This window comes from Buteo buteo, chromosome 10, assembly GCF_964188355.1.
Source record: "Buteo buteo chromosome 10, bButBut1.hap1.1, whole genome shotgun sequence".
Classification (NCBI taxonomy): domain Eukaryota; kingdom Metazoa; phylum Chordata; class Aves; order Accipitriformes; family Accipitridae; genus Buteo; species Buteo buteo.
In genome coordinates, this window is record NC_134180.1 from 31,209,732 (window position 1) to 31,233,251 (window position 23,520).

General features: G+C 34.7%; 1 protein-coding gene across 9 annotated transcripts in view; it reads left to right on the plus strand.

Moving 5' to 3' along the window:
• ZZZ3 (zinc finger ZZ-type containing 3) overlaps window positions 1-23,520 on the plus strand; it is a 62,062-nt gene that overhangs the window by 37,211 nt on the left and 1,331 nt on the right. For 5 of the 9 annotated variants that reach the window (XM_075039208.1, XM_075039211.1, XM_075039207.1 and 2 more), the window contains exons 4-12: window positions 8,374-8,512; window positions 9,958-10,105; window positions 10,188-10,306; window positions 10,613-10,684; window positions 10,854-10,955; window positions 12,380-12,475; window positions 16,687-16,839; window positions 20,343-20,477; window positions 23,183-23,283. In XM_075039208.1, coding sequence (XP_074895309.1) covers window positions 8,374-8,512; window positions 9,958-10,105; window positions 10,188-10,306; window positions 10,613-10,684; window positions 10,854-10,955; window positions 12,380-12,475; window positions 16,687-16,839; window positions 20,343-20,477; window positions 23,183-23,283 — 1,065 coding nt within the window. Of the gene's footprint in view, window positions 1-8,373; window positions 8,513-9,957; window positions 10,106-10,187; window positions 10,307-10,612; window positions 10,685-10,853; window positions 10,956-12,379; window positions 12,476-16,686; window positions 16,840-18,198; window positions 18,254-19,471; window positions 19,577-20,342; window positions 20,478-23,182; window positions 23,284-23,520 lie in introns of those variants that run through there. The other 4 variants (XR_012652089.1, XR_012652090.1, XM_075039213.1 and 1 more) reach the window with 4 other exon arrangements.

Below are 23,520 nucleotides of genomic sequence, written 5' to 3' on the forward strand. Positions count from 1 at the left end.
TAAGGCTCTGGCTGTGTTTTTGGCTATGCATGCAAGGGGCACTTAACAAAAGCAAAGTGGTAAAGTGTGGTTATACCAGTTATACCAATGTAAAGTATGTCTGGTGGGACAAGGAATAAATTATATTACCATAATTGCTTACTTGGTAGGGATGTACAAGTATTTCACTAAAATACTAGTAAACATAATGATGCCACCAAGAAAACAAGAACTTAGGGACTGGCATATGCTGTGAGAATGCAGGTATCTTTGCTCTTCAGTTTTAGCTAACCTAGCTTGACATAACTCTATTACCAGTCTTTAAGTATTTGTTCTGGTCTTACATGACATTTTGACAGCATCTCCATCATGAACTACAAAACTAACTCTCAGTATCTTTTAGAAGGGAATTGTACGAGCAGTGCTTATTAATGCTTGTTTTAGTCTCAGCAATAAGTTCTAATCAAGATAAGTGTTTCTTTGGTACTAGAAAGTACTTACATGCTATTTTGAGAGGAAGAAAGATCCTACTTTTTGCTTTCCTTTAAATTTTGTTCTTGGTAGGAATAGCCAGGTGATTTTTAATTTTTCACTATTGCACATCTTGTTTTTCTTTGCACCGTTCAAAGTGAAGGTGTGCTATTTTGTATAACAACCTTTGAAAGTTGTATGCTTCCTAAGCCAAGGACCAACTGTGTTTGTCCATGGTTTATTATCATAGTGAGTACTAATAAAAATATACATTTTACTAATTTTCTTCCTTATTTCTAACTTGCATTCCCCTTCTTTAGGCAAAAAAGTTTGAGTGAATAATTCTTTTTATTGCTGTTAGAACATTCAGCTTCTCGTGATTGCATATCATGTTCTTGTAATCCAGTTATAGTCTTCAGATATTACTGTAACAGAATACTTGAGGGAATATGGTCATTTCTTCCATCACCAAGAATATACACCTGAATAATTGGGAAACCTGCATAAACATAGAGTGAGTTGAAGGAGTGCAGTAATCAAGGCCAGTCTGGATGGAGCTTTGAGCAACCTGTCTACTGGAAAGTGTCCCTGCTGTTAAAGGAAGATCAAAAGGCTATATTAAAATGGGTTAATGGTGGGAGGACTGATGGATGATGTTTTAACCTTTCATGTTGACAAGACCGAAACAAGTTACATGTTTGTTTGAGGCACAGAGACCTAATTGCTACTAAAAATTTTGAGAACTTGCTGGAAATGTGGATATTTGATAAAGGTGCTTTTGTACAGCTAGTATTAAGTCCTGCTGAGTGTGGTGGACAGCTTTTCACAAGAATGAAGCCTATAGCAATATTTGAGTGGGTGTTCTGTTTCTGGGGCAGAATTAAGGATTTAAGAAAGAAAGGGACATCACAAGTTCATAACCGATTAAATACTGTTCAGATGCTTGAAATACAAAGTCTGGAGTGGTGAAAGTTGGAAGGTGAAATTAGAGTGGAAAATAGCTCTTTTGCACCCAGGTGGAAGACTGCAGTAGGGTTTTCTGTTTTGGTTTAGGGTTTGTTGGGTTTTTTTAAAATGTCCTTTAAAAAAAAAAAAAAAGTGCTTTTTGGCTTAGTTCTGTTTTGTTTTAAATAGGTGTGTATTACAGCCTGAGGCTGGCATTCAGAAATAGCAATTATTGTTCCATTACTGGCACGGTAGACTTGGAAAAGCCACTTAATGTATACTTTAGTTGTTTCATGTATAAAATGGAGAGGCAGTTTAATTATTTACTTATCTTGGAAGTCTTTTAAAAGGTCTGAAGTATGAATATTAAATATGGATAAAGTACAGTAAATTACAGTATGTGTGAAGAGGTTAAGCTAGAGTGGAAGACAATTTCATAATGAGTTGCAGAATTGGCTGTAAGTAGATTACCTTGGTCATAGTATCTAAGCGTTAGGTAAGTAAAAACCTACCATATGCTGCTTTCTTCAGGCAAAGGTGCTTTTGTAAGTCCTGACAGGAGTTGATATATGCCCATATTGATTATGCCCTTAAATTCTTTTCTGTTTCTGAAGGGAGATCAAAGAAAGGCCACTCTTCATCAGTCTCTTCTGCTTCCTTGTTGCTGTCATGTGTGTTCTACAAGTCTAGCATTGAATCCCAGCACTCTTCCCTAGTGCAGTAATAGGTTTTTTTAAATGGAAACTGTCAAAATTACTGTATCATGACACTGGGAAAGATTTCAGGCCAAGCTTAAAAGCTGGGAGCATTATCTGATATTTCTGAATGGAAACAAACAGACAAAACCCCCAAACAAAACAAAACACTCACTTCTTTGAAATGAGAAGATTGGGTTTAATCTGCCTTAAAGATTTCTCCAGGAGGCCAATCTGTTACTACAACTGCCTTGGGTTAACTTGGAAATTCTAAGTGCAATTAATGTTTACCTTTTGCTACAGTTATTTGCAGTCTTATAATATGACATGTTTAATATCCAATACTTTCTTAGTTTAGCATCTAATAAGGAATTTATTTCTGAATCGCTGTTAAGTAGACCAAAATCCAGAGTGATAGATGACTTAAAAAAAAAAGTTTGGGAGAGCAGGTTTTAATCTGTACTTTGCTAGAATTGCCAGTAGATGGCAATAAAACAAAGACTTCCTCAAATCCTCCTGGTTACTGATATGTACCGATTTTGTGTCACAGCTCTTGGAAATTCAAAATACAAGTTTGCTTTAAAGTAGATATTTTTTCTACATATCTTTTAGACATGTTTTGCTATGAGAAGTGTATACTCCTTCACTTAAGACAAATCCTACCTGCACAAGAAATAATCAGTATTTCTGATGTAAAATTTAAATGATGGTATACACGTTTTTACCTTCTAATCCCCAAAATTGTTGTTACTGTACTTTTTTTCATATTGTGAACTATAGAACTGTAGAATTGCAGTTAGCTTGGGGATTGGGAAGTGATGACCGCCACCTGCACAGCATTTTATCAGTCGAGGGTAAGTTACTTCTTTTTAATTAGGCGTCAAAGTACACATCTTTGCAAGATACTAAATGATCATTTTAAGGCAAGTATAGTTGACAAAGTAACTTTTTTTCATTTCAAGTAATTTCTGTGAGCTTCCAGGAAATAAATTATAGGGAAATCTGTATACTGACTTTATTACATAAATTACAATAATCTCTTGCTACAGTTTTCCATTGTTAATAAGGGTCCCCTGCTGGCTTTATAAAACTATTTTATATATTGTCAACCTTAAAAAATACTGAATGGAGTTGCATTAGCGATCTAACAATGATAAATATTTAAATAAGGGGAAAAAATCATTGTGATAACAATGCAAGTGTTTTAAATTCGTATATGGTTCATGCTAAAAACAAGTAATAAACATTTAGCTATGCGTCTGTAAGATTGTCTGAATACTATGTGAAAATTTGAGGCAAGTCAAAGTTGGGTGAGTTTATATATATAAGTAAATGTGAGAACGTTCATTATATCATTGCTTCAGAGGTGATTATGTAAGGTTGAAAAAGATGAAATAAGGACTAACTTTGGACTGGCAAGGACCTCCTTGCATTTATTTTCATTTGGGAGGAGAGTAGAAGTAATACTGTTTCCAAGTCTCTAGCTTAAAAGTTGAGAAAATGCATTATAATTATGTTGGAATACTAGATAAGGAAAGTCCAACAAATAGTGCACAGTAGCGTTTTGAGAGACCTCTTACTAATTTCAAGTTTTTGTGTAAGTTTGCTTTGGATAAAGCCACTTAAGATGAAAATTCTTTTTTTATGGGTAAGACCAGTGGCAGAAAATTTTCTCATGTGTTCGTAAATGTTTGAGCATTAAGACTTTGTGTAGGGGGCTTGTTTTTGGATGAGGCTTGGCATTTTTGTGGTGTTTGGTGAATGTTACCAACAGCCACTTTTGTGTCTGCCCCTTACGTTGTCGAACAGGACAAAACTGATGCTTCACATTTATTTACTGCAATTTAACTGAAAAGCTTCACTTACTTATTTTATTCCATGCACTAGTTTGAATTAGCTACCTAAAAGTTAGAAACTTCATTTTGTAGTATCAGTTTCTTACATCACTCATTCACTTAAGGTTTAAAGTACAGTTTGTTCTTCTCCTGAAGGGAGAAGAAACCTTCAGAAACCACAGAGGGACTAGCCTCTGTGACTGAATGACTCTTATTGGAATACTGAAATGAATTTATTTTAAAATGCTGAATGACATGGCCTCTTGTACAGGCTAGTGTTAAGTCATTTAGTATAAAAAATAAGAGTAAACTTAAGAAACATGCTATTCTTAAGGCAGATTGACACACTCTCTCTCTCTTGCTTTCTAAAGCTCGTTGTTAGTTCCTGCTGCAAAGAAAATAAAATCTGTGATGTAACTCTGGGTACTTAGGTCTGGAAATGTAAATATCGCAGGATGGAAAGAATGGGGGAAAAAAAGCATCTTGAAAGTAGATCTCAGAAAATTGGATCAAAATGGAAATGGGTCTCATTAAGGTACTAGCTATGTTATTTTCAAGCTTTGTCACAGACAAGACAGGAGGCTGCTGTGTCCCTAATCACTATTAGAACAAGGTTCATGGAAATGAATAGTGTAATAACTAATGGCTTATGGCAGAACTTCCATAAATATGGCTCTGCTATGTGATAATTATTTCATGGAGCAATCCAAAAGAGTGGAGTAGTTATTAACTGCAGTAGAACAACTGAATCAGCAGGAGTCCCTGCTGATCAGTATCAATCTTTAAGAAGTGGCTTTCCTTTTTTAAATATCAGTCCCTCAAAAACCTATGTTAATCAAGGTTTTCCAGCATAGAGATACTGAAAGTGTTTCTATACGGTACTGAATTATTCAAGTGTTCATCTGGAAGATTCCTGCAGTTAACATGATTTAAGAAATTACAAGAGTGTTTCAATACTGGGATTGTGGAAACATGGAATTACATTCTGTAGAGTGAAAGTTTTCCTGCAAAGAAAACTGCTTTGGGTTTTGTATGGGCTAACAATTTAGTAATTAGAACTGAGAAAAGCATAACTTCAGTCAGTTTAGGAGGGGGTATGACTGACTCTGAGTTTACTCAAATTACACATTTTTAGTTGTATGAGTTTGTTTTGTTTTGGCAGAGGATGTGAGATAATTTTCCTTGGTAATTCCTTTGAGATCTTTCAGTGAAAATGATGTAACTGTAGCTGGATAATTTAGAGGTGGTTGCTCTTTGATTGCCTCATTGAAGGATGGAGCCAATTTTGCAGCAGAAGAGTGAGCAAGGTTCCAGTTACTTTCTCTTTACCTTCATTAGGCCTTTTCAATTTTGGAGAATGTTAATGCAACTGGAGGAGGTAGTTTAAATCATAATTGTTGTGCTTATTTACAAAGAACCTTGGAAGATGGATAGTAAAATTGTTCGCCACTTTTTTTCTTTTCTTTTAAATAGTCTTGGAAATTATGCACACAGTGTCTTTTGCTTAATGCAGCAGAAGTATTATGTTACTGTTTGAGACTAAGAAGCCACAACAGACAGAGACTTCAAGAAAGTGCTCACCATGTGCATTGTGATTTGGCTTACTGATTTTTCAGAGAAATACTTGGCTTTATTACAGTCATGTAGGGCCGAAGAACTAAAAGCCTGCACAAACCCGTGAAAACAGTAGAGGTTCAAAACTTAAAAGAACCTATGCAGACATAGTATAATACACTTGGTTAAACAGTCATGTTGGAATTTAAAAGCATGTGCAATGGTTTGGAGAGAATGCAGTACTGCAGCAAATCTAAAGTACCTGAATATGGACTATGCAAACTATGTATTTCAGGGTTAGTATTTTCAGTTTTTTCTTGGGAATGTAAGACCCCAAAATGAACACTTTCATGCATTTCAATACTTCTGATATTTACTTGATAAAATTGCCGTCTTATTCCTGGGCTTTAGAATATTCATTCATAAAAACTGAATATGGAAGTTAAAGTAATACCTCCAAGTTAATACATTTCTTTAATGGAGGTACAAAAAAGTGCCAGGAAATCTTTTTGTCTGAACAGTTTCCTCAAAACCCCCTTTTTCTCTCTTGGATTATTTCATGATAATAGTGCTATGTAGTCACAGATCAACATCACATGACCTGTTTTCAAATGATCCTGACATTTTTTTAATACTTACGAATGTTTTAACGAGGGAAGTAAATGGAGTTCAGTATTCTTGTTTTGTTTGTTATTTCTCCCAAAATGTAATTTCTTCTCTTTCCTTTCAGACTTAATTATTTAAGGCCACCTCATTAAGATAATTTCTTCCCCTACTTTACACATGTGAATCATCATTAAATTAGCACTTCATCTAAATCACCAACATTTGGTTGCTTTTTCTTCTATGTATGTAAAGGTTTTAAATGAAATTATTATTTTCTTTCAATTTCATTTGGAAAAGTAATCACTTAAAATACAATTTGAATAAGTGACGTAAAATGGCTCAAGAAAAGAAAGGCAGGTATTTATTTAACATCTTCTTAGATGCAAATTTTTGTGCACACTACTGAGCCTCTGTTACCGTGATTAGAGCTAACTCCAGAGTCTTGTATAGAAGTTTTGGCACCTGCTGATAGGAAAAGGCTTTCTGTTGTCCAGGTTAAATCATCTCCCCAAATATCATTAAGCTCTTCTGTGTTGTTACAGCTGCATCTACATCAAACATGTTAGCAGCCTGCCTGTGTTTCATTTATCTGGAGCATGCAGGGCAGGCTTCTGCATAAGAAGTGCTGTCAGTCCGCCTAAGCATGGACAGAGGTTGCCCAGTGCAAAGCTAGGCAATGATCAGATGCTATTTGTAAAAACTGAGTAAAGATTTTGATTTCATATATGATAATTCCTGTAAGCCTGAACAGCGGTATTGTCTCAGGCCAATTTTGATGTACCATCACTATTTGTGTAAGTTATTTCTGAAGTTTGTTTTTCACCTGTTCAAGAGTAGCCCCATTAATTATCTTCCTTTATGCAAAGTTTTATTGTTTAGAGGAAACTGGAGCACTTTTCCAGTAGTGAAAATAGTCCAGTATTAATAGCCTATTTAATAAGCATTTTAGGTCTTAGTTGCATATAAACCTGAATATGTGCAGACAAATTTAAATCATAATAAATTCATAACAGAATTGTATCCTGCTGTTTTTAAACAAGCTCAGTATTTTAGTTTCAAACTTCAGAATGTATGGCTATATTTTATGTTTTCAAATATTATATTTGAGTGGAAAGAAAATTACCCTTTTTCATGGGGAGGCAACAGTTTAATGTCTAGGTAGAAACTTAAATATTTGATGGTACGAAGCCTGTATTTTGCCTTGAGGCTATTTACTTCCCTCCACTTAAAGTCTTTCCCAATTACCAGTGCAGTCAATTGAAAAACTTGGCATTAGCTCAGTAACCTCTGGATCTTTGGATCTGTGGAATTCATTGTGTTAGGCTTGTCTTTGTTTTACCAATAATGGAATAGAATGAAAATTTACTGAAATACTGTAGTAGTGAATAGATCTGATTTCTGTATACTTTAGATGGCATTTTGTGCTGAACTAAAATACAGTTGTAATATTAAATGTCAGAAAACATTTTCATGAAAAAAATTAAGTTGATACATAATAATTTGCAACATCATTGGCCATTAGAAACTACATGATTTAGAAACTGAAGTGAAAAACTGTAAAGCTAATAAAAGGTATTAAATGTAGTAACCTGGTTTTTTAAAGGCTGTGCAATATTGTATGATTTTCTGACTCCAAGCTAGATTTATAGAAAACAGTTCGGGAAGCATACATTATTGGGTACAGGTATGATAGTCACATCAGTGATTGTCAAATGTATCTATTAAATAGACAATCAAAACTATGTGTGAATCTAGGATGGCAGGTTTGTGGGAACACTGACATTTTCATTCAACTTCTGTATTCTTAGAGGAATCTGTTTTGTATGCATTTATTTTGCAAATTACTTATTCCTTGGTTTATTACTTTTCATAAATGATTCTGGTATTCTCCTCTAAGGTGAGGCTTCCATGAAATGTTTAGATACAGTTTCTAAGCCATTCCTGTCCACGCTGTGGGTGGTTGAGCAAAATGTTAAAAGTCATTTGTATTGGGGTAGAAGGAAGCTGATTTTGAAGTGGAAGAGAAATTAGGTCATTTTGTTTGTTGTGTTTCTAACTTTGTAAGCAAAGCTTGTTGGTTTTACATTTTTTATGGGTTTATATAAAATAATCTACTACTTAAAATAGATTTGATATTTTTTATATAATTCAGTAAAAATGTCTATGAACTGTTTCAGATAAGCTATGAAATCTGGTAGAAGCTAGTAGATAATCATGGCTAGTATTTAGACGGGGGGATGTCACTTTTAAAGACAAATTTAGTGAGATATTTTCCTTTGTCTCTGTAGTTATCAGAGACTATTACAGACGATTGCTGTACTCGAGGCTCAACGTACTCAAGCAGTTCAAGACCTTGAAAGTTTAGGCAGACACCAGAGAGAAGCACTGAAAGATCCTATTGGATTTGTGGAGAGACTCCAGAAGAAGGTATTTCAATGGGCTTTTCTTAAGTCTTACTTGGAATTATTTTGTTTGTAATAACCAGTAATTCATCATCTGTAGAAATCAGAGAATTCCATATATACTTATGTTAAGATTACGTGTTTAAAATCCTCTATCTGCTGAGCAAAAATGGCCCTTTGTTTTCTTATTAAATCTGTAAGACGTAGGTCTTCAATGTTTTTATTAGATATGTTTTCTTCATTTGGTTTTTTTTTTTGGTATGCAGAAATGTAATCTTTAAATTTCTAATTGTAATGTAGGTATTTTAAGACAACCTGAAATCTACAGGTGACTTGAAGTAATTCATAGTAAGGCATCAGATCAAGAATTCATAACTTTTCTCATTAGAGAAATTAAATGTTGTGCTGCGAGTGAATTTGGTAGGGTACTTTTTAAAGAGCAGGAAATGTAGTTCATAACCTAAAACCAAAATGAATGCTAGAAAACATGCCTGAGTTCTGGATAACATAATAGAATATTGTCTGATGGAGGAGAATTAATTCTGATAAGGAAACATTTTCTTTTCAAGCTTTAAAAAAAATATTGTTCTAACAGGGATACTGAAAAAATGTTTAAAGCTTGAATACTTTCTTGCTGCCATGTCTACCAGTGACAAAGATGCTTGACCTTCTAGTCTGCTGGCAATAAGTTGTATTTCAGTGAAGAATGAAGTAGGTATTTTATGGTGCTCTTTTCCTAGGTTTGTAGAGACCTAGGTTTACAGAGAGGTCTGATGTAAGCCCATTGGTTTTAGTAGTTGTCTTTCCATTAAATTTTGAGATGAGTTAATAGCATGCATGATGTAATAGCGTTGCATTTGATAATCATTGTATGGGGAAATACTAATCATAGTTGAAAGTGTCTGGTGTATTTTTGTCTCCGAACCAAGGGAATGATACTCTTAAGGTCAACCTTTAAATAAAGTGGTGAGCTTTGCAACAGTTGTGTTTTAGACAGAAGACAGCAAAATCAGTGTAAAATATACATTGATTTCTTTGATGGGAGGAGTTTAGGTTTATCAGATGATAAAATTCCAAATCTTATAGTTTCCTGTGTTATGAAAGGTATCTGTACCTGGGCAAACAGTATGTTTAAACAAATAAGAGATAGACAGTAACAGGATATTGAAGTCAGAAACACCTGATTTCAGCTGTGAAATAGATACTTTAAAGATTTATGTTCAATAAGCCATCATTGACCGTGCCACTGCATATTTTATATGCACTGTTGTGTATTATTCTTGAATGATATCTTCTCCTTAAAAATACTGTGCGCTGCATGGGACTTCAAAAATTCTGATTTTAAATTCTGCTTTTAGCTAAAAAGCAGCATCAGGTTCTCATGACTTTTCAGGATTTGTAGGTTTTTTGTTTGGATATACAGCAATTGTGTTAAATATTGTTTTTCACTTTTCATTCTTGTTTTTTCAGGTTGATATGGGTCTTCCATATCCTCAGAGAGTCGTTCAGCTCCCTGAGATTGCCTGGGACCAATACACCACTAGCCTTGGAAACTTTGAGAGAGAATTCAAAAACCGAAAACGTAACAGTAGGAGGGTGAAGCTGATTTTTGACAAAGGTAAAAGGAAAGTGGGCATACATTACAAGAAAGAAATTACCAGTGTGGAGGTTTAATAATTCCTTTTTTGTGTTGCTTACAGTAGGTATACCTGCAAGACCAAAAAGTCCTTTGGATCCCAAGAAGGATGGAGAGTCTATTTCATACTCTGTCTTGCCTTTAAGTGATGGTCCAGAAGGTTCTACAAACAGTCGTCCACAGGTAGTTGTTACGAAAGGAAAGATAAAATTTTACAAAATAGTAATTTATGAATTTTTTTTCTTTTTTAATATGGGTATGTAGATAATATTAACTGTTACTTCAAATGTTAATGTTGGTGAAGACATGTCATTCATGTAATCAAGTCAGAGCACTTATTTTTGGTTTAGGCAAATTTTATTTCAAATTTTCGTGCACTTATTTAGTTTGGTTTTGGTTTTACTTAGGTAGGAAAAGGGTTAAAATCAAGTTATCCTAACTGTACTTTTTCTAAACACATATTCCATTTTATATACTGTATTTGAGCAGATGATAAGAGGGCGACTTTGTGATGAGACCAAACCTGAAACTTTTAACCAGCTGTGGACGGTAGAGGAACAGGTAATGGGAAACTCTTCCATTTTGTAGCTGTGGTAACATACATGAGAATAAAAGCAAATTGTGTTTAAAGCACTTAGAAGTTCAGTCACATGTATGTAGATACTCATCTTTTGACAACTTAAACCTCTACTAGGAAAGATGTATTTTTTTTTTCCCCGTGTTGATTTAGAAAAAACTTGAGCAATTGCTTCTGAAGTATCCACCAGAGGAAGTAGAGTCCCGACGGTGGCAGAAGATAGCTGATGAACTGGGAAACAGAACAGCAAAGCAGGTAACAAGTAAAACAGTTTGAGAAGTAATCCCTTTCCTTGACTTTTTCTTTTTTTCTTCTTTGTTTTTCCTTTCTTTTTAATTTTTTTTTCGCTTTTATTTTTCTTTTTTCTTTTTTTCTTTTTAAGCTTTTTAGGAAGCACTGAGAAGAGATTGTATCTAGGTTTCTTTTCAACACTTAAATATTTTATTTCTAATTTTAGGGTTTTTTCTGTCAAAAAAACCCACAATTCATAAACTGAGGGATTTAAAAAGAGGGTATATTTTTTGTAATGTTCATAATTAAAGGAATAAAACTTATTTTGCTAGAAAAAAAATTTGCCTGGGCATTGTTTGAGTGCTTGTGCTGTGGTAATAGTGATGTCAGTCACTGCATTTGAGCAGTTGATACAGATTCACAGAAGATTTATTTGTAGATGTCTTTTTCCTTTGAAATAGCAATAAATAAAATCCACATCTTTTCTGTACTTACTTTTTCTTAAAAATGTAACAGCAGGACCTGCATTTCACTAATCACAATGCGACTCTTAATCTCAAATATACAAATTTTAAAAGTGCACCAAAGCCCATGACAAAGCTGCCAGACCTAGTTGTTTGTTAGATTTTGACAGCATGCATTTAATTCCATGTAGCAAGTGTAGTGACACCAGCTGTTCTCAGACTGAGTTAATTTGGAGTGCTGAATCTCCTGCACCTCAATACTGTAGAATGGGCAGATGTGAATACTCACAGACAGAAAAATTAGTTCTCTACTGGGGCCAAGATCCACAGAAGGACACAGATGTGGAGACACCAAGTATTTCTGCACCTAACTTGTTGGGATTTTTCCCCTAAAATGACATAATTTCTCCATTTTGACCAGAAGTAAAAAATGCTGGTGTTCTGTGCTTACAGTATTTTACTTTCTCCTATTTCAGTTGTGTGCTTTCAGGTAAAAGTATACTCAAGTTTTTCCATGTACAAGATTGCCTCATCTCTGATCATATCTTATATACTTATAGGTATATTTCTCCATACCTGAAAAAAGTAAAATATATACTTACTTATTTCAAAAATAAAACGCAGAAGTACTTTCTCTATGCTAACTATGCATAATTTATCTGTCACTGTTAAGGAAGAGTAAGTTTAGCTTCAGCAGGCAACAAACTACTAAAATTCTTTCCTTTCTATCACAATTTTTGCTGGATTTTCTCTGTACTTTGAAACAATGGCAGTTTTTTTCCTTGAAAGCCTTCAAAGTGTCTGGAAATATTACAAATGCAGCATTGGAAGATAGGTAATGGTTAGAGTAGTTGTTGCAAAGTAGAAAATGAGGATTTCTTGTCCTTATAGTCTGAATCAATGTAGCAATGCTGGCAAGACTTTGAAGTGAAGGCCTGTTACATTTCATTTGACATTTAATTGTTGCATGTTGTTTTTTTCTAGGTTGCCAGTAGAGTGCAAAAATATTTTATTAAACTGACTAAAGCTGGTATTCCAGTTCCAGGAAGAACTCCAAACTTGTATTTATATTCCAAAAAGGTGAGACAATATTACAGCAGAAATTCTGTATTTCTGTTTGCATTTACATGCAAATTGAATCTAAATCATTACTCTTTTCAATAGATTTAAGTCTTGATTAGTGCTTTCTTACTAACTAGTTCCACCTTGCATGTACTTCTTACTTAATAATCTTTTTCTTTTGCCATTAGCACTGTAGAGTGAGTTGGGTGTTATTCTAGTTTCACATCAACATCTGTTAATTACATTTCTATCGGATAATCTTGGGGACATGAAGTGTCAGAAAAGAGAACATAGCAGTCGGATTGCAGGCTGAACTAACAGGATTGAATGATTGGTCTTGTGGTACTTTTTCCTCATTTGTAAGTTTACTGTAATTGATCTAGAAGAGGATAATGAGAACCCTGTTGGAAGAGGATAAGGAGCCCTATAATTCATATTGTACAATTATGTTCTAATTAACAAAAACACAGAAAATTATGTATAACTTGAGCATACTGAACTAGCACAAGCATAGACTTAAGACTGTAACGTCATGTTTTATTTTGAATTGCAATATATATGAAGATTAAAAGAGAATGGTCATATAAATGACCATTAAAATTCAGTGCTTTTCCTGATCCTGGAATGGATGAAAAAAGAATACGGTCCTGACAAATCTTAATTTGCAAAAGAAAAGACTAGATTTGTGCAAGACCACTCGTATATCTTGATATACATAATGTGATACTCTTGGGTACTAATGAGGAACCTAGACATTTGAAGAGGGCAGTCTCAGGTTTTGTGGGGGTTTTGTTTGTTGCGTTTGGGCTTTTTTGCTACTGTTGTGTTTACAAGAGTTCTTTAAAACCCGTTACAATGGCATTTTATAGAGTAACATAACTTTTTTTGCATCCAGGTGTCCATGATGTTTTCTGATTAAGAATAGAGTAAGCCTTACAGTGATTCTACAAAAAGGCAATTTTGCAGATTTAGTCCCTTGAAAGGTGGGGAACAAAAGTTACTGCCAGAGGGACCCAATAGAAAGATCTACCACAGCTCATCTATAATGATTTAAAATGTTACACACCTCCAGTTGTCTCCTACTATTCTCTGAAGTTACTGCAAACAATAAGCACTCATATCAGAGGCTTTCTGTTTTGCCATCCATCATGGTAATGCCATTTTACTTTCACCAGGATTTTAATCTACTATTCTGCTGCATAAACAGAGGCAGGGAAGGTGCAGACATGACTCTGCCACCTTGTTTATTGGAAAAGCACTTTCTGGGAGAAGAACCAAAAAACCAGCTGGAAACATCGACAGTTTACAATACTAAGGGGCTAATTTCAAAAGGGTTTTCAAATTTAGTTCTGAAAATTATAATCCTTTGAGTTCGTTATGTCACTTTACCATTTTAAATTACCTTAGTCACATGTCTTTTCTTCTTTCCTCTTAGTTTTATTTGGAAAGACTGTTACTACAGAACGTGAGGAATGCTGCCAGGCAGCAGATCACTGTATTTGATAAATAGTGGGAATACTTAATCAGTACCTGTGTGACATTTTAACCATATTTTTCACTAATTTGAACAGTGATCCATAAAGTTCTTTAACCCCACTGCTCTGCATACAAACACAGTATAACCAAGAAGTGAAACATATTTTTTATGAAATTCTTAACATTCTCATACTACAATGGTAATGCTACCATCCTACAGATTTTTCTTAAGTTTATGTGTAGAACAAATCTAATACTTAGGTCTGTTTTCACAGTATGATCCATATCCTTATTACCCGGTCATAAGAGTAAGGTCATTGTGCCCTGGTTTGTATTGAAGTAGTGTCTCCATTATATATTTGTATCCAACATAAGATGTACAGCAGATGAAAAAATCAAACAAACAGCATATGTGGGGGAATTGAGCTCTCAGTCTGCTAATATAGCTGTCTACTTAGAGCACAGATTGACAGCACTGTACCAGGCTGTAGTTATTCCCAAGTCTCCAATGGAGATAACAATGTGTCAGAAAGGAAATGCAAGGGGTATTGGAAGCCTGGGTCATGCTTGTGCTGTTCTCGTCCTTATTTTGATATGGAGTATGCACATATGCTATAAACCGCAGTATCTGCTTTATTGCCAGTAACAGAAGTATGAAATTTGGATTCTGATACGTAAAGCACATATCTATGGGAATAAAAAACATAGATATATTTAATGTAAATAACTGTGTCAAAAGGGATGCTTCACAAGAAGGTACTTGCATTTCTCCATGGGGATTGCCCAGGATGCTTTTTTGAAATTGTTACTGGGGAGCTGAGAAGCCTATTCAGTTGTTGAACATCTTGTTGAAGTTACTGTATATATTGCCTCATATGACATAATGTCTCTTCTGATAAGTGATACAGGAAATTAAACAGGATGAATCAGTTTATTTTCCTGAATAACCATTATCTGCTACTGGTGAAAATAAAACTGAATCAGAGATTAGGACTCTAGCATTCGATTCTTCAATTACGGCTTATCATTTTCAATTTAATGCTTATATAATATCATTAGTGCACCTGCTTTTAAGGTTAATCTAGAAGATACATTTCCCACAGGAAAAATTATTTTTTAACTGTCTGCTTTTATGTAGTATTTTAGTTCATTCTTCACCAGAAGTAGAATCATGTTAAAAAGATAATTCAAATCCTCAGTTAAATTCCTAGGTCATAACAGTATGCATGACAGCACTACTACTTAAGCATAGACACAGTTTTCCTTTCTTAATTTCCAGATCTAGTATTGAATGCAGATCTGTTTTCTGTTAACAGAGAACTTAAATCACCATGTCATCTCAAGCTGAAATACCATCTAACCTTACAAATGGAAGTTTTGGGGGTGGTGGTGAAACCTTAAAGGAAATCAGAAAAGCAGCAAAACACAGGAAGTCAGTGATCATAAGGCAGAAAGTGGAAAAATTCAACACAATGGATAGTACATTAGTGTTAGAACAAAATGTTCATTTTTATTTTGTGCACTGTAGTTCTTCTGCAGATCTGAGATACCAGCTTCCAATTGTTAACTACAGACTTCATATCTTCCCTTAAGAGTGAACGAAGCTAATCTCAATTCCTTGTTATACTTTTGTCTGCATAGCTACATTTCATCTAAGATAATGTGTGTGATCTTTGCCTTTACTTTTTAAACTGTGCACAAAAGTAAAATAATGCTAGATCTCTCTTTAGAGGTTGGATCCCTCTATGCTTTATCTGTATGACGGAAGCTAGACACAGTGTAAGACAATTCTCTCTTTTATGTTTATTAAAAAACCCCCGCTTTTCATACTTATGGTTTTTGATTCACACTGTTTTCTTTAAATTGAGGAGTGTAAGATTTGACATTTAAGGTGTCAAAATGCTGGTCTGCAAAGTAGCTAAGTAAAAAGTTGAGTCAGTTTCATTCACCCTAAATTTTTCTTCTTTGATATTTAATATTCTTCCATGGGGAATAAGTAGTAGGGGCTGAGTGCCTTTAAGTAATCTATTCTAAAACTGCCATGCATTCTATAGCTTCAGACAGCATTAAAGTTGAATGGTTTTAGATATATACTAATGGAGTAATTTATCTCATCTAACATTTTTTAGGTTCCTTTTCCAGTCAGTGACAATGAAAAAGAACCTTCAGAGACCCATTCTTTCTAACTCTTAGAAACCTCTTTTATGGTGGAATGAATTGCCTTTTCTCTCCCTGGGCTAAGAAAGAAATCTGGACAATTAGCCTAGACTTGCACTAATTTGTGCCTTAGAAAATCTAAGAAGTTGATGATAAGTGTCAAGTATGGACTGGTCTCTTGAATCTTGGACCTTTGCAAAACTACTTCTTTGTTTAGTCTCACACTCACACCATTCATGACTCTTAATATCTTTGCACCTTGGTTCTCAGTCTTCAAAATTGTAACAGCTTTATTTTCTGTTTTTCTATTGTTACCAGTCTCATCTATTTAGATGGTAGGGTTTTTATGGTAAGGGCTCACCCTTACTGTGTTCTTACCAAAGAAGTGTTGCACTGTTCATCTGATTTCACTTGTTATGGGGGAGAAAAACTCCAGTTGTATGAGGCTCTGATGTAGAGGTTTAAGTAAAGATAATTGGAGAGACGATAGACTGTTTAGTGCAAAAGGGCAAATTTCTGGCAAGGTTTTATCAATGAGGATTACTTAAATAATAGCCAAGGAATGTTTTTAAAAATATATCATTTTTTCACTGTAGTCATCAAGTAGACGGCAGCATCCTTTAAATAAACATCTTTTCAAACCTTCAACTTTCATGACATCTCATGAACCTCCAGTTTATATGGATGAAGATGATGACAGATCCAGTTTTCACAGCCATATGGATACTGCAGCAGAAGAGGAAGTATCGGTATGTCATTTAAATAAATCAGAGAATGTCTTGCTTTCTGCCATTTTAACCTTGTTTAATGAATAATATGAGGATTAAGCATCTTTGCCGTAAAATAAACATCATCAAGTAAGTATTACATTGTGGCAAGATTCATGAGCCATTTTGTATTATGAATATATTTATATTATAAATATAAAGGTCTCCAGTTGCACAAAATTTAGATCAAATAAAAAAGGAAGTATGTAAAAGAATTAATAAACAGTTTTGTCTTGGAACAGCTCTAAAAAGTCTTAGTTGCATGGTTTCAAAAAGTGATCTGACATGAGATGAGTTTGAAAATCATATAAACTATGTAGCTATGATTCTGGTTGAAGATGTTAGAAAAGTTACATAGAGCTCTAATAAAATTTGAATGCTATTGGCATCATTACTTTTTGTCTTCCTCCACTGGCTGAATTAATTATTGATTTCTTTTAAAATCTGCTTCAAAGTGTGAACAGACCCAGTTGTCAATCAACAAGCAAATTTATGTGGTTTTAGAGGCAAATTCTAGTAGATATCCTACCCCAATGTATTATTACATCAGGTAGTGTTCCACTTTCCTAATTTATCACATGCAATAACACTACAAGAATTTAGACATATGTCTTTCCCACTTCCATATAGAATCAGAGGGACTATATCCTACCGCTAGGATGCTAGGCAAGTTTCACGGCTGGTTTGGTTTGACTCACTGTGGCTTTACTGTGCTTAGACTGAAGAACCTGACTTGTTAATTTTATTTTTTTTTTTTTTGTGTGTGTGAGCTTAGTGACATTTTGTGTGTGAAGAGCTTGTTGCATAACAGAAGTATTAAGGTCACCCAGTATAAGTCCATTTATTTTCTTCATCGACTTTTTTACATGCACTGCATAATCTTCCTTAAATTATGAAATTTGCTTATCTGTTACTCAGTCTTAAATCCCATCTTCACTCATGTTCTGTATTCTCTCGCTGATGGTCTTTTGGTTCCTACAGACATTCCTGATAACTTTGCATATTCCAATAAGAACCTTAAAAGGCCTGGAAAGAAAAATGCATAGGAAGAGATGCAGATTACTGTTACTTATCTCAAAGGAACTGGTTTTGAGCAAACATTCTTTTGTTCTGTATTGTTTTTAAATACATATTTTATAACCGTTCTGAATGTTTTCCTAAAACATTTTGGTTTTGCTGTGGTGTCCTAACTCTAATAAATATGGGCACCATAAATCAACTGGGATTTATTTTAATTTGGATAGGAGTTGCTGTTTTACATTTTTGCAGTGATAATGGTGGACTTGTGCTCCCCCTCCCCCCTTTTTTTTAATTTGGCTTAATCTTTTCTTTCTTCACTAGTGCAGCATTTCCAGATGGATATATTTCTGGCTTGCAGTAATGTAGAAAGACACAGGTGAGCTCAGTTACCAAAAAGATCCCCATTATCAGTGCAGAATAGAAGCAATTTGGAAGAAAAAAGAGATCATGAACTATAATCAAAATGAATGTGCAGGGTTCTGTTCTAATGTTAAAAGTCAAGTCTCTTAGTGACAGTCATTGTCTTGGACAAAAATAGTTTGCATCAGCATGGTGGAGAAGAGATGTAGCTTAGCAAGAAAATTATAGGAAAGGTTTTCTTTGACTTCTTTACAATGGAGGTACCAGGTGCTGTTCCCTTGTAAAGACGGAAGATTTTGCCTGGATATTACCAGTCAATTTCACTGGCATAACCATTCCTGAAAAATTGTTTTTGTATAAATGAGTTATTCCCAAGTGAACACCCTCTATTCCCAACAGAGTGAATTTACATTTCAGCTATGGCTTCTTCACCTTGTGAGTAGTCTAATTATTCTAGAATACAACTACTTACTATTCCAGAATGAGGTGTCCACACAGGGAGCTATCATAGCATAATTTGTTCAGTATACAGTTATTTAGTGCCAGGCAGTTTTTCTCAGAAAAACTTTTGAGATTTGCATGGAAGGTGAACCCCTGTTTTATATTAAGAGAATGTAGCTTATCACCACACAATTTAATCATGTAATTTAATCTTGATTTTTCTGAACACTTTTAGTCTAGTCCTTTATATAGGCACATAATTGCTATTAAATATTTGATAAGGCCTTTGGAAATTTAACACTAAGGAGCAAACCTCTTTCACTTCCTTTAATAAACTTACTAAATAATACAGATTCTTTAACCTTCACAGATTCAAAAAAAAAATTTTGAAATTATATGTGTAGGCTACATTAGAAATATTTTGATTACTATCCTGTAGTTGGTTTTCATAACTGAACATTCTTATCAGTATAGGATCTGAAAACTGCTCTACATCAATAAAGACTTGTCATCTTTGAAAACAGCTGATATATACCAAGTACAGCTGCTACGATTAAATAGCCATCTTGAAACGGACATCCGAATTAGAATGAGAGCTTCTGTCCTCTTGTAACATAGAGGTCCTCAACCTTTGTTGAAGAAAATTAGATGAGAAAAAACACAAACGGTGTGTTTCTTTAAAGGGAGAGAACTGTTTGTTGTAAATCTCTGGCAAAGTTGTATGCATTAACCTGTAGGGAGATTACTTTTATGATTCAGGAAAAATAGAAATCTGTTTTCTTAAACTATTAAGAGACAGCATGAAGTAAAGGGATGAAGGAGTTGGATAACTCTGAAACTTCTGCTCTTCCAATCATGGAATGATGCTTCTCATCACTTTTTATTCTTACAGCTAAAGGTGAGAAGTTAATACTGTTAAGATTGACTGTCTTCAAATAAAGAATACGTATAATGGAAGCTTGGTACTGTCTTGATTTATAGGTCTTTTAAAAATCTGAGTTTGTGCAAAAATTCTTAAAAATGTAAAAAGTTTTTGGGTGTCATTTGCTTTTAATATTTTCACAGCTTTGGAAGTATTTCAGGACAATGATTGTAACTACCCTTAGAATAGTATTATTCTATACCATTCCACAGAATAATAAAGAGAAAGATCAATTAACTTGACAAAACTGTCCTGAAATTTCAGTTCTTAAGTATAATATCTGTTGCCAAGTATTTAAAACTAAAATAAACTAGCTTTGTCTTAAACAAAAGCTAAGTCTTCTACTGCAGCTGCCATTTTGCCCGCAATGTACGGACAAGTGGATTATATGCAAATTGCAGTTAGGCATCTAAGATGAGAAAAAAACTAGGAATTAAAGTTAGGCACTGCTCTCTCCTTTATACTACAGCTAAGCTCTTCACCAGAAGAACCTTTTTTGTAGGATAATGTGTTTTTTGTTTTAATGCAAATAATAAAAAAAAAATGTAAGTTAGCTGTATGCGCTGTTTTGTGCTATGTTTTTAAAAATAATTTCCCAGTATGTTTCTTAATTAGAGTATATTGCCAGCATTTTCTCAAAGATTATTAGTCATACATAGTGATTTATGGAATATATGCCTTACTAGTTATTATATTCCTAAAGTAAAGAATGTTTCTCATTTTTATTTTAAACCATGAACAGGATGAAGAGAGTATTCCAGTAACATATCGAGAGTTACCTGAATACAAAGAACTGTTAGAGTTTAAAAAATTGAAGAAACAGAAACTCCAGCAGATGCATGCAGAAAGTGGATTTGTGCAGCATGTGGGATTCAAGGTGAGTTTAAGAGATGTTCTTCTGTTACCCAGTGGATTGTAGAAGTTTTCAAAGATAACATGGTTTGGATTTCCTAAAAAGGCTTTGTTTAATATAGCAAGTTTGGTTCCTCATTCACTGTTCTTGTTCACTGTGTCTGCTTTCCCTCATCTTCTTTAATAAAAACAACCCATGCAATTCACTCTTTCTGATAGCTCAGGTTTCACTGAATACTGATAATGTATGAAAATTAATAAGCATACTATCTTTTCCTCATTCGTGTTATGAAAATACAGCTCTATAGCCTTGTTAAATCATTACAGAATTCCATTTGACACTACGTTCTGTTTTGACAATGATTCATTGATGGTAATTAATTCTCTGATTATGAATCTGGAGTCATTTTGCTTCCACCTGAGGCCAAAGAAGGGACAAAGATTTTGAATGAGAACAGTAATAGATTAATAATTTTTTTTGTTTGTAGCAACTTCCCAATCCTATCAAGTAATAACTTGCAGAAGTTAAAGCAAGGACACGAAACAATGGTTATGTGAAATTCAGAAAACAAACATTAAGTTAAACTAATGTGTTGTCCCAGTATCAACCATTAATAGGCGACTTGAAAGAAAGGGCATTCTCTAAATTGTATTTTCTGGTTTGCAAGGGATTTTCTGTGTAACTGGTTGCTATGTTGGAACAGTTTCTTCACCTTGTTTAGTGTTATGCAGCTAGATTTATTTTCTAATACCCATTTATATAAGAATACAAAGTTACTTAGTTTAAAGTTCAGTTCAAAATGACTGGAAAATTAAGACAGCCTCATCAGTTGACATTGACAGACTTAATCATGTTGTCAGACCACCAAAGCACTTTTTATTTTTGCTATTTTTTTTTAAAGTTAGCATGGTGTGTTTGGTTTTTTGTTTTGTTTTGGGGGTTTTTTTGGTGGTGTGTTGGTTTGGGTTGGGTTTTTTTTTTTCAGTTAGCGTTTACGTCTCCAAAAAATCAAAACTTTGATCAGGCAGACCAGACTCCTAGGTAATAAACTAGTTGCTTTTTCTAGATAAAATTACTCTGAAAAGTAAATTGGCATTATGCAGTGTCAAGCATTCAAAGTTTGAAAGTTTCTTTGCAATCTGAATTTGATTTTTATTACGCATTATAGTAAACTATGAAATTACATGATTATGTACTATTTTCCCTCAGGAGTGCTGCCTAGCTCAGTGCATGGGCTGGATGGAGCTCACCTAATAAGCAGCCATTCAGAACACTTCTGGTTCTGCATGGCCTTCAGACTCATTTACTACACATTATTCAAACTCAACTTTGAATATTGAATTATTGAATCCCTTGTGGGATTTTTATGGCTTACGTTGCTATAATATCAGAGCACTTTGCAAATACTTTCTTTTTTTTTCTTAGGAAATGAAAGGCATGGTATTATTTGTGTTTCACAGGGGAGAGGGAAGCTGCTGCACAGAAATTAAGGTCAAGGGTTTCCACTATCTTGCTTTTCAAATTGAGATAACTGGAACCAATTTTTATTTTTTATTTTTTTAAAGTATTTAGCAGTATTCTGAACTGGATATTTTCACAGAACAGGTCTGAGTATGCTTAGTCCCTCCTCATTATCAACCCTCAAACTCTGAAATCCATCTGTGGAAGGAAGGGATACAGCTGTGACAAATCTGTTCATAAGGTGTTTGTAACCTTGAGTGGATTAGTTGTGGCCAGGAATGAGCTGCTGTGTAAATGGGTTTCACAGATGCTATGAGAGAACTTCAGGTTCTGAAGGAAGATAAGCTATGGGAGAACAGGCTTGTTTCCCACATTTCTTTTTCCTTTTCAATCCTGTCTTTGCAGCACTCTTCAGAGTTTAGATTTTTGAAAAGTTCTCCTTGCCTCCACAAGTCCAATTCTCAGGTTTCCTTTTTTTTATCAAATATTTTTGCATTTCTGCCCCTCTACCATTGTGAATTTTCATCCAGTCTTGGTGTTTGATTTGTACTTTGGTTTATCCTCTTTGTGCCACGCTCTTCTTGCGCTTAGCGGCTGTTGTGTTGTCCCTGATTCTTCTCAGGGGATTGGTTCTTGTTGTCTTGCTGAGCTTTAGTTTTAGACATGTTCCCTTCCCTGAACATGTTGTCCCACTTCTTCCCAGCCACCTTGCTTTTAGTTCCAGCCCACCTATAATGTGTTATTATATTTCCTGAGTTTGAAAATGCATCAATCTGACCTGTTTTGTCCTGATCTGCAGCTCATCAACAGCCTCCCAACAAGCTCTACTGGTCTAGTCTTACTGCTTTCTTCTGCCATGGGAAGTGGATCTATATTTAGGCGTTTCATATGGTTGAACTTGAGTTCTAGAAACATCACATTCATGTATTGTGTCACAGCAGTTCTTAGAGCCATGTGAGGATAAGCAGTGACTGCAGACAGTACTAGGTTTGATTTTGTTGAGCAGGAGGATAATGTCAACATGGAGTATTTGGGGAGTGGGAAGCAACATGAGAGAAAGATTGATCAATCCTCAGGGCTCTGGAGGGCCTCTCCTAGAGTATGAGGACTTCTTTATCCCTTATGGTCTGTGGTGAGAATAATTCAGCTCTGTGGGCTAGCAGTAATCGACCTACATACCTATATTTTTATGTGGTGTATTGCTGTATACTGTTAACATAAGTGGTTACAGTTGCTGTTTTAACAGTGCTCTTCCATCTGCTTCGCAGTGTGATAACTGCGGAATTGAACCTATCCAGGGTGTTCGGTGGCACTGCCAAGACTGCCCTCAAGAAATGTCCTTGGATTTCTGTGATTCTTGTTCTGACTGGTAAGCAGCATACACTTCTACTTGTTACTTGTAATTCGCTTGAATCTCTCTCTGTGGCTTAATTGCTGTGTATGTTGGAAATCTTTGCTTCAGCATAGGACACATACCCTGTGTTGGGTAAAGTGGAAGATACTTTAGCATGTATTTGTGGGAGATATATTCAGTAAGTGTGTTCTGGATGTATAAATTTTTTTTTCTCAATACAGTGGACAGATAGGTTTGGCACTGTTAAATAGT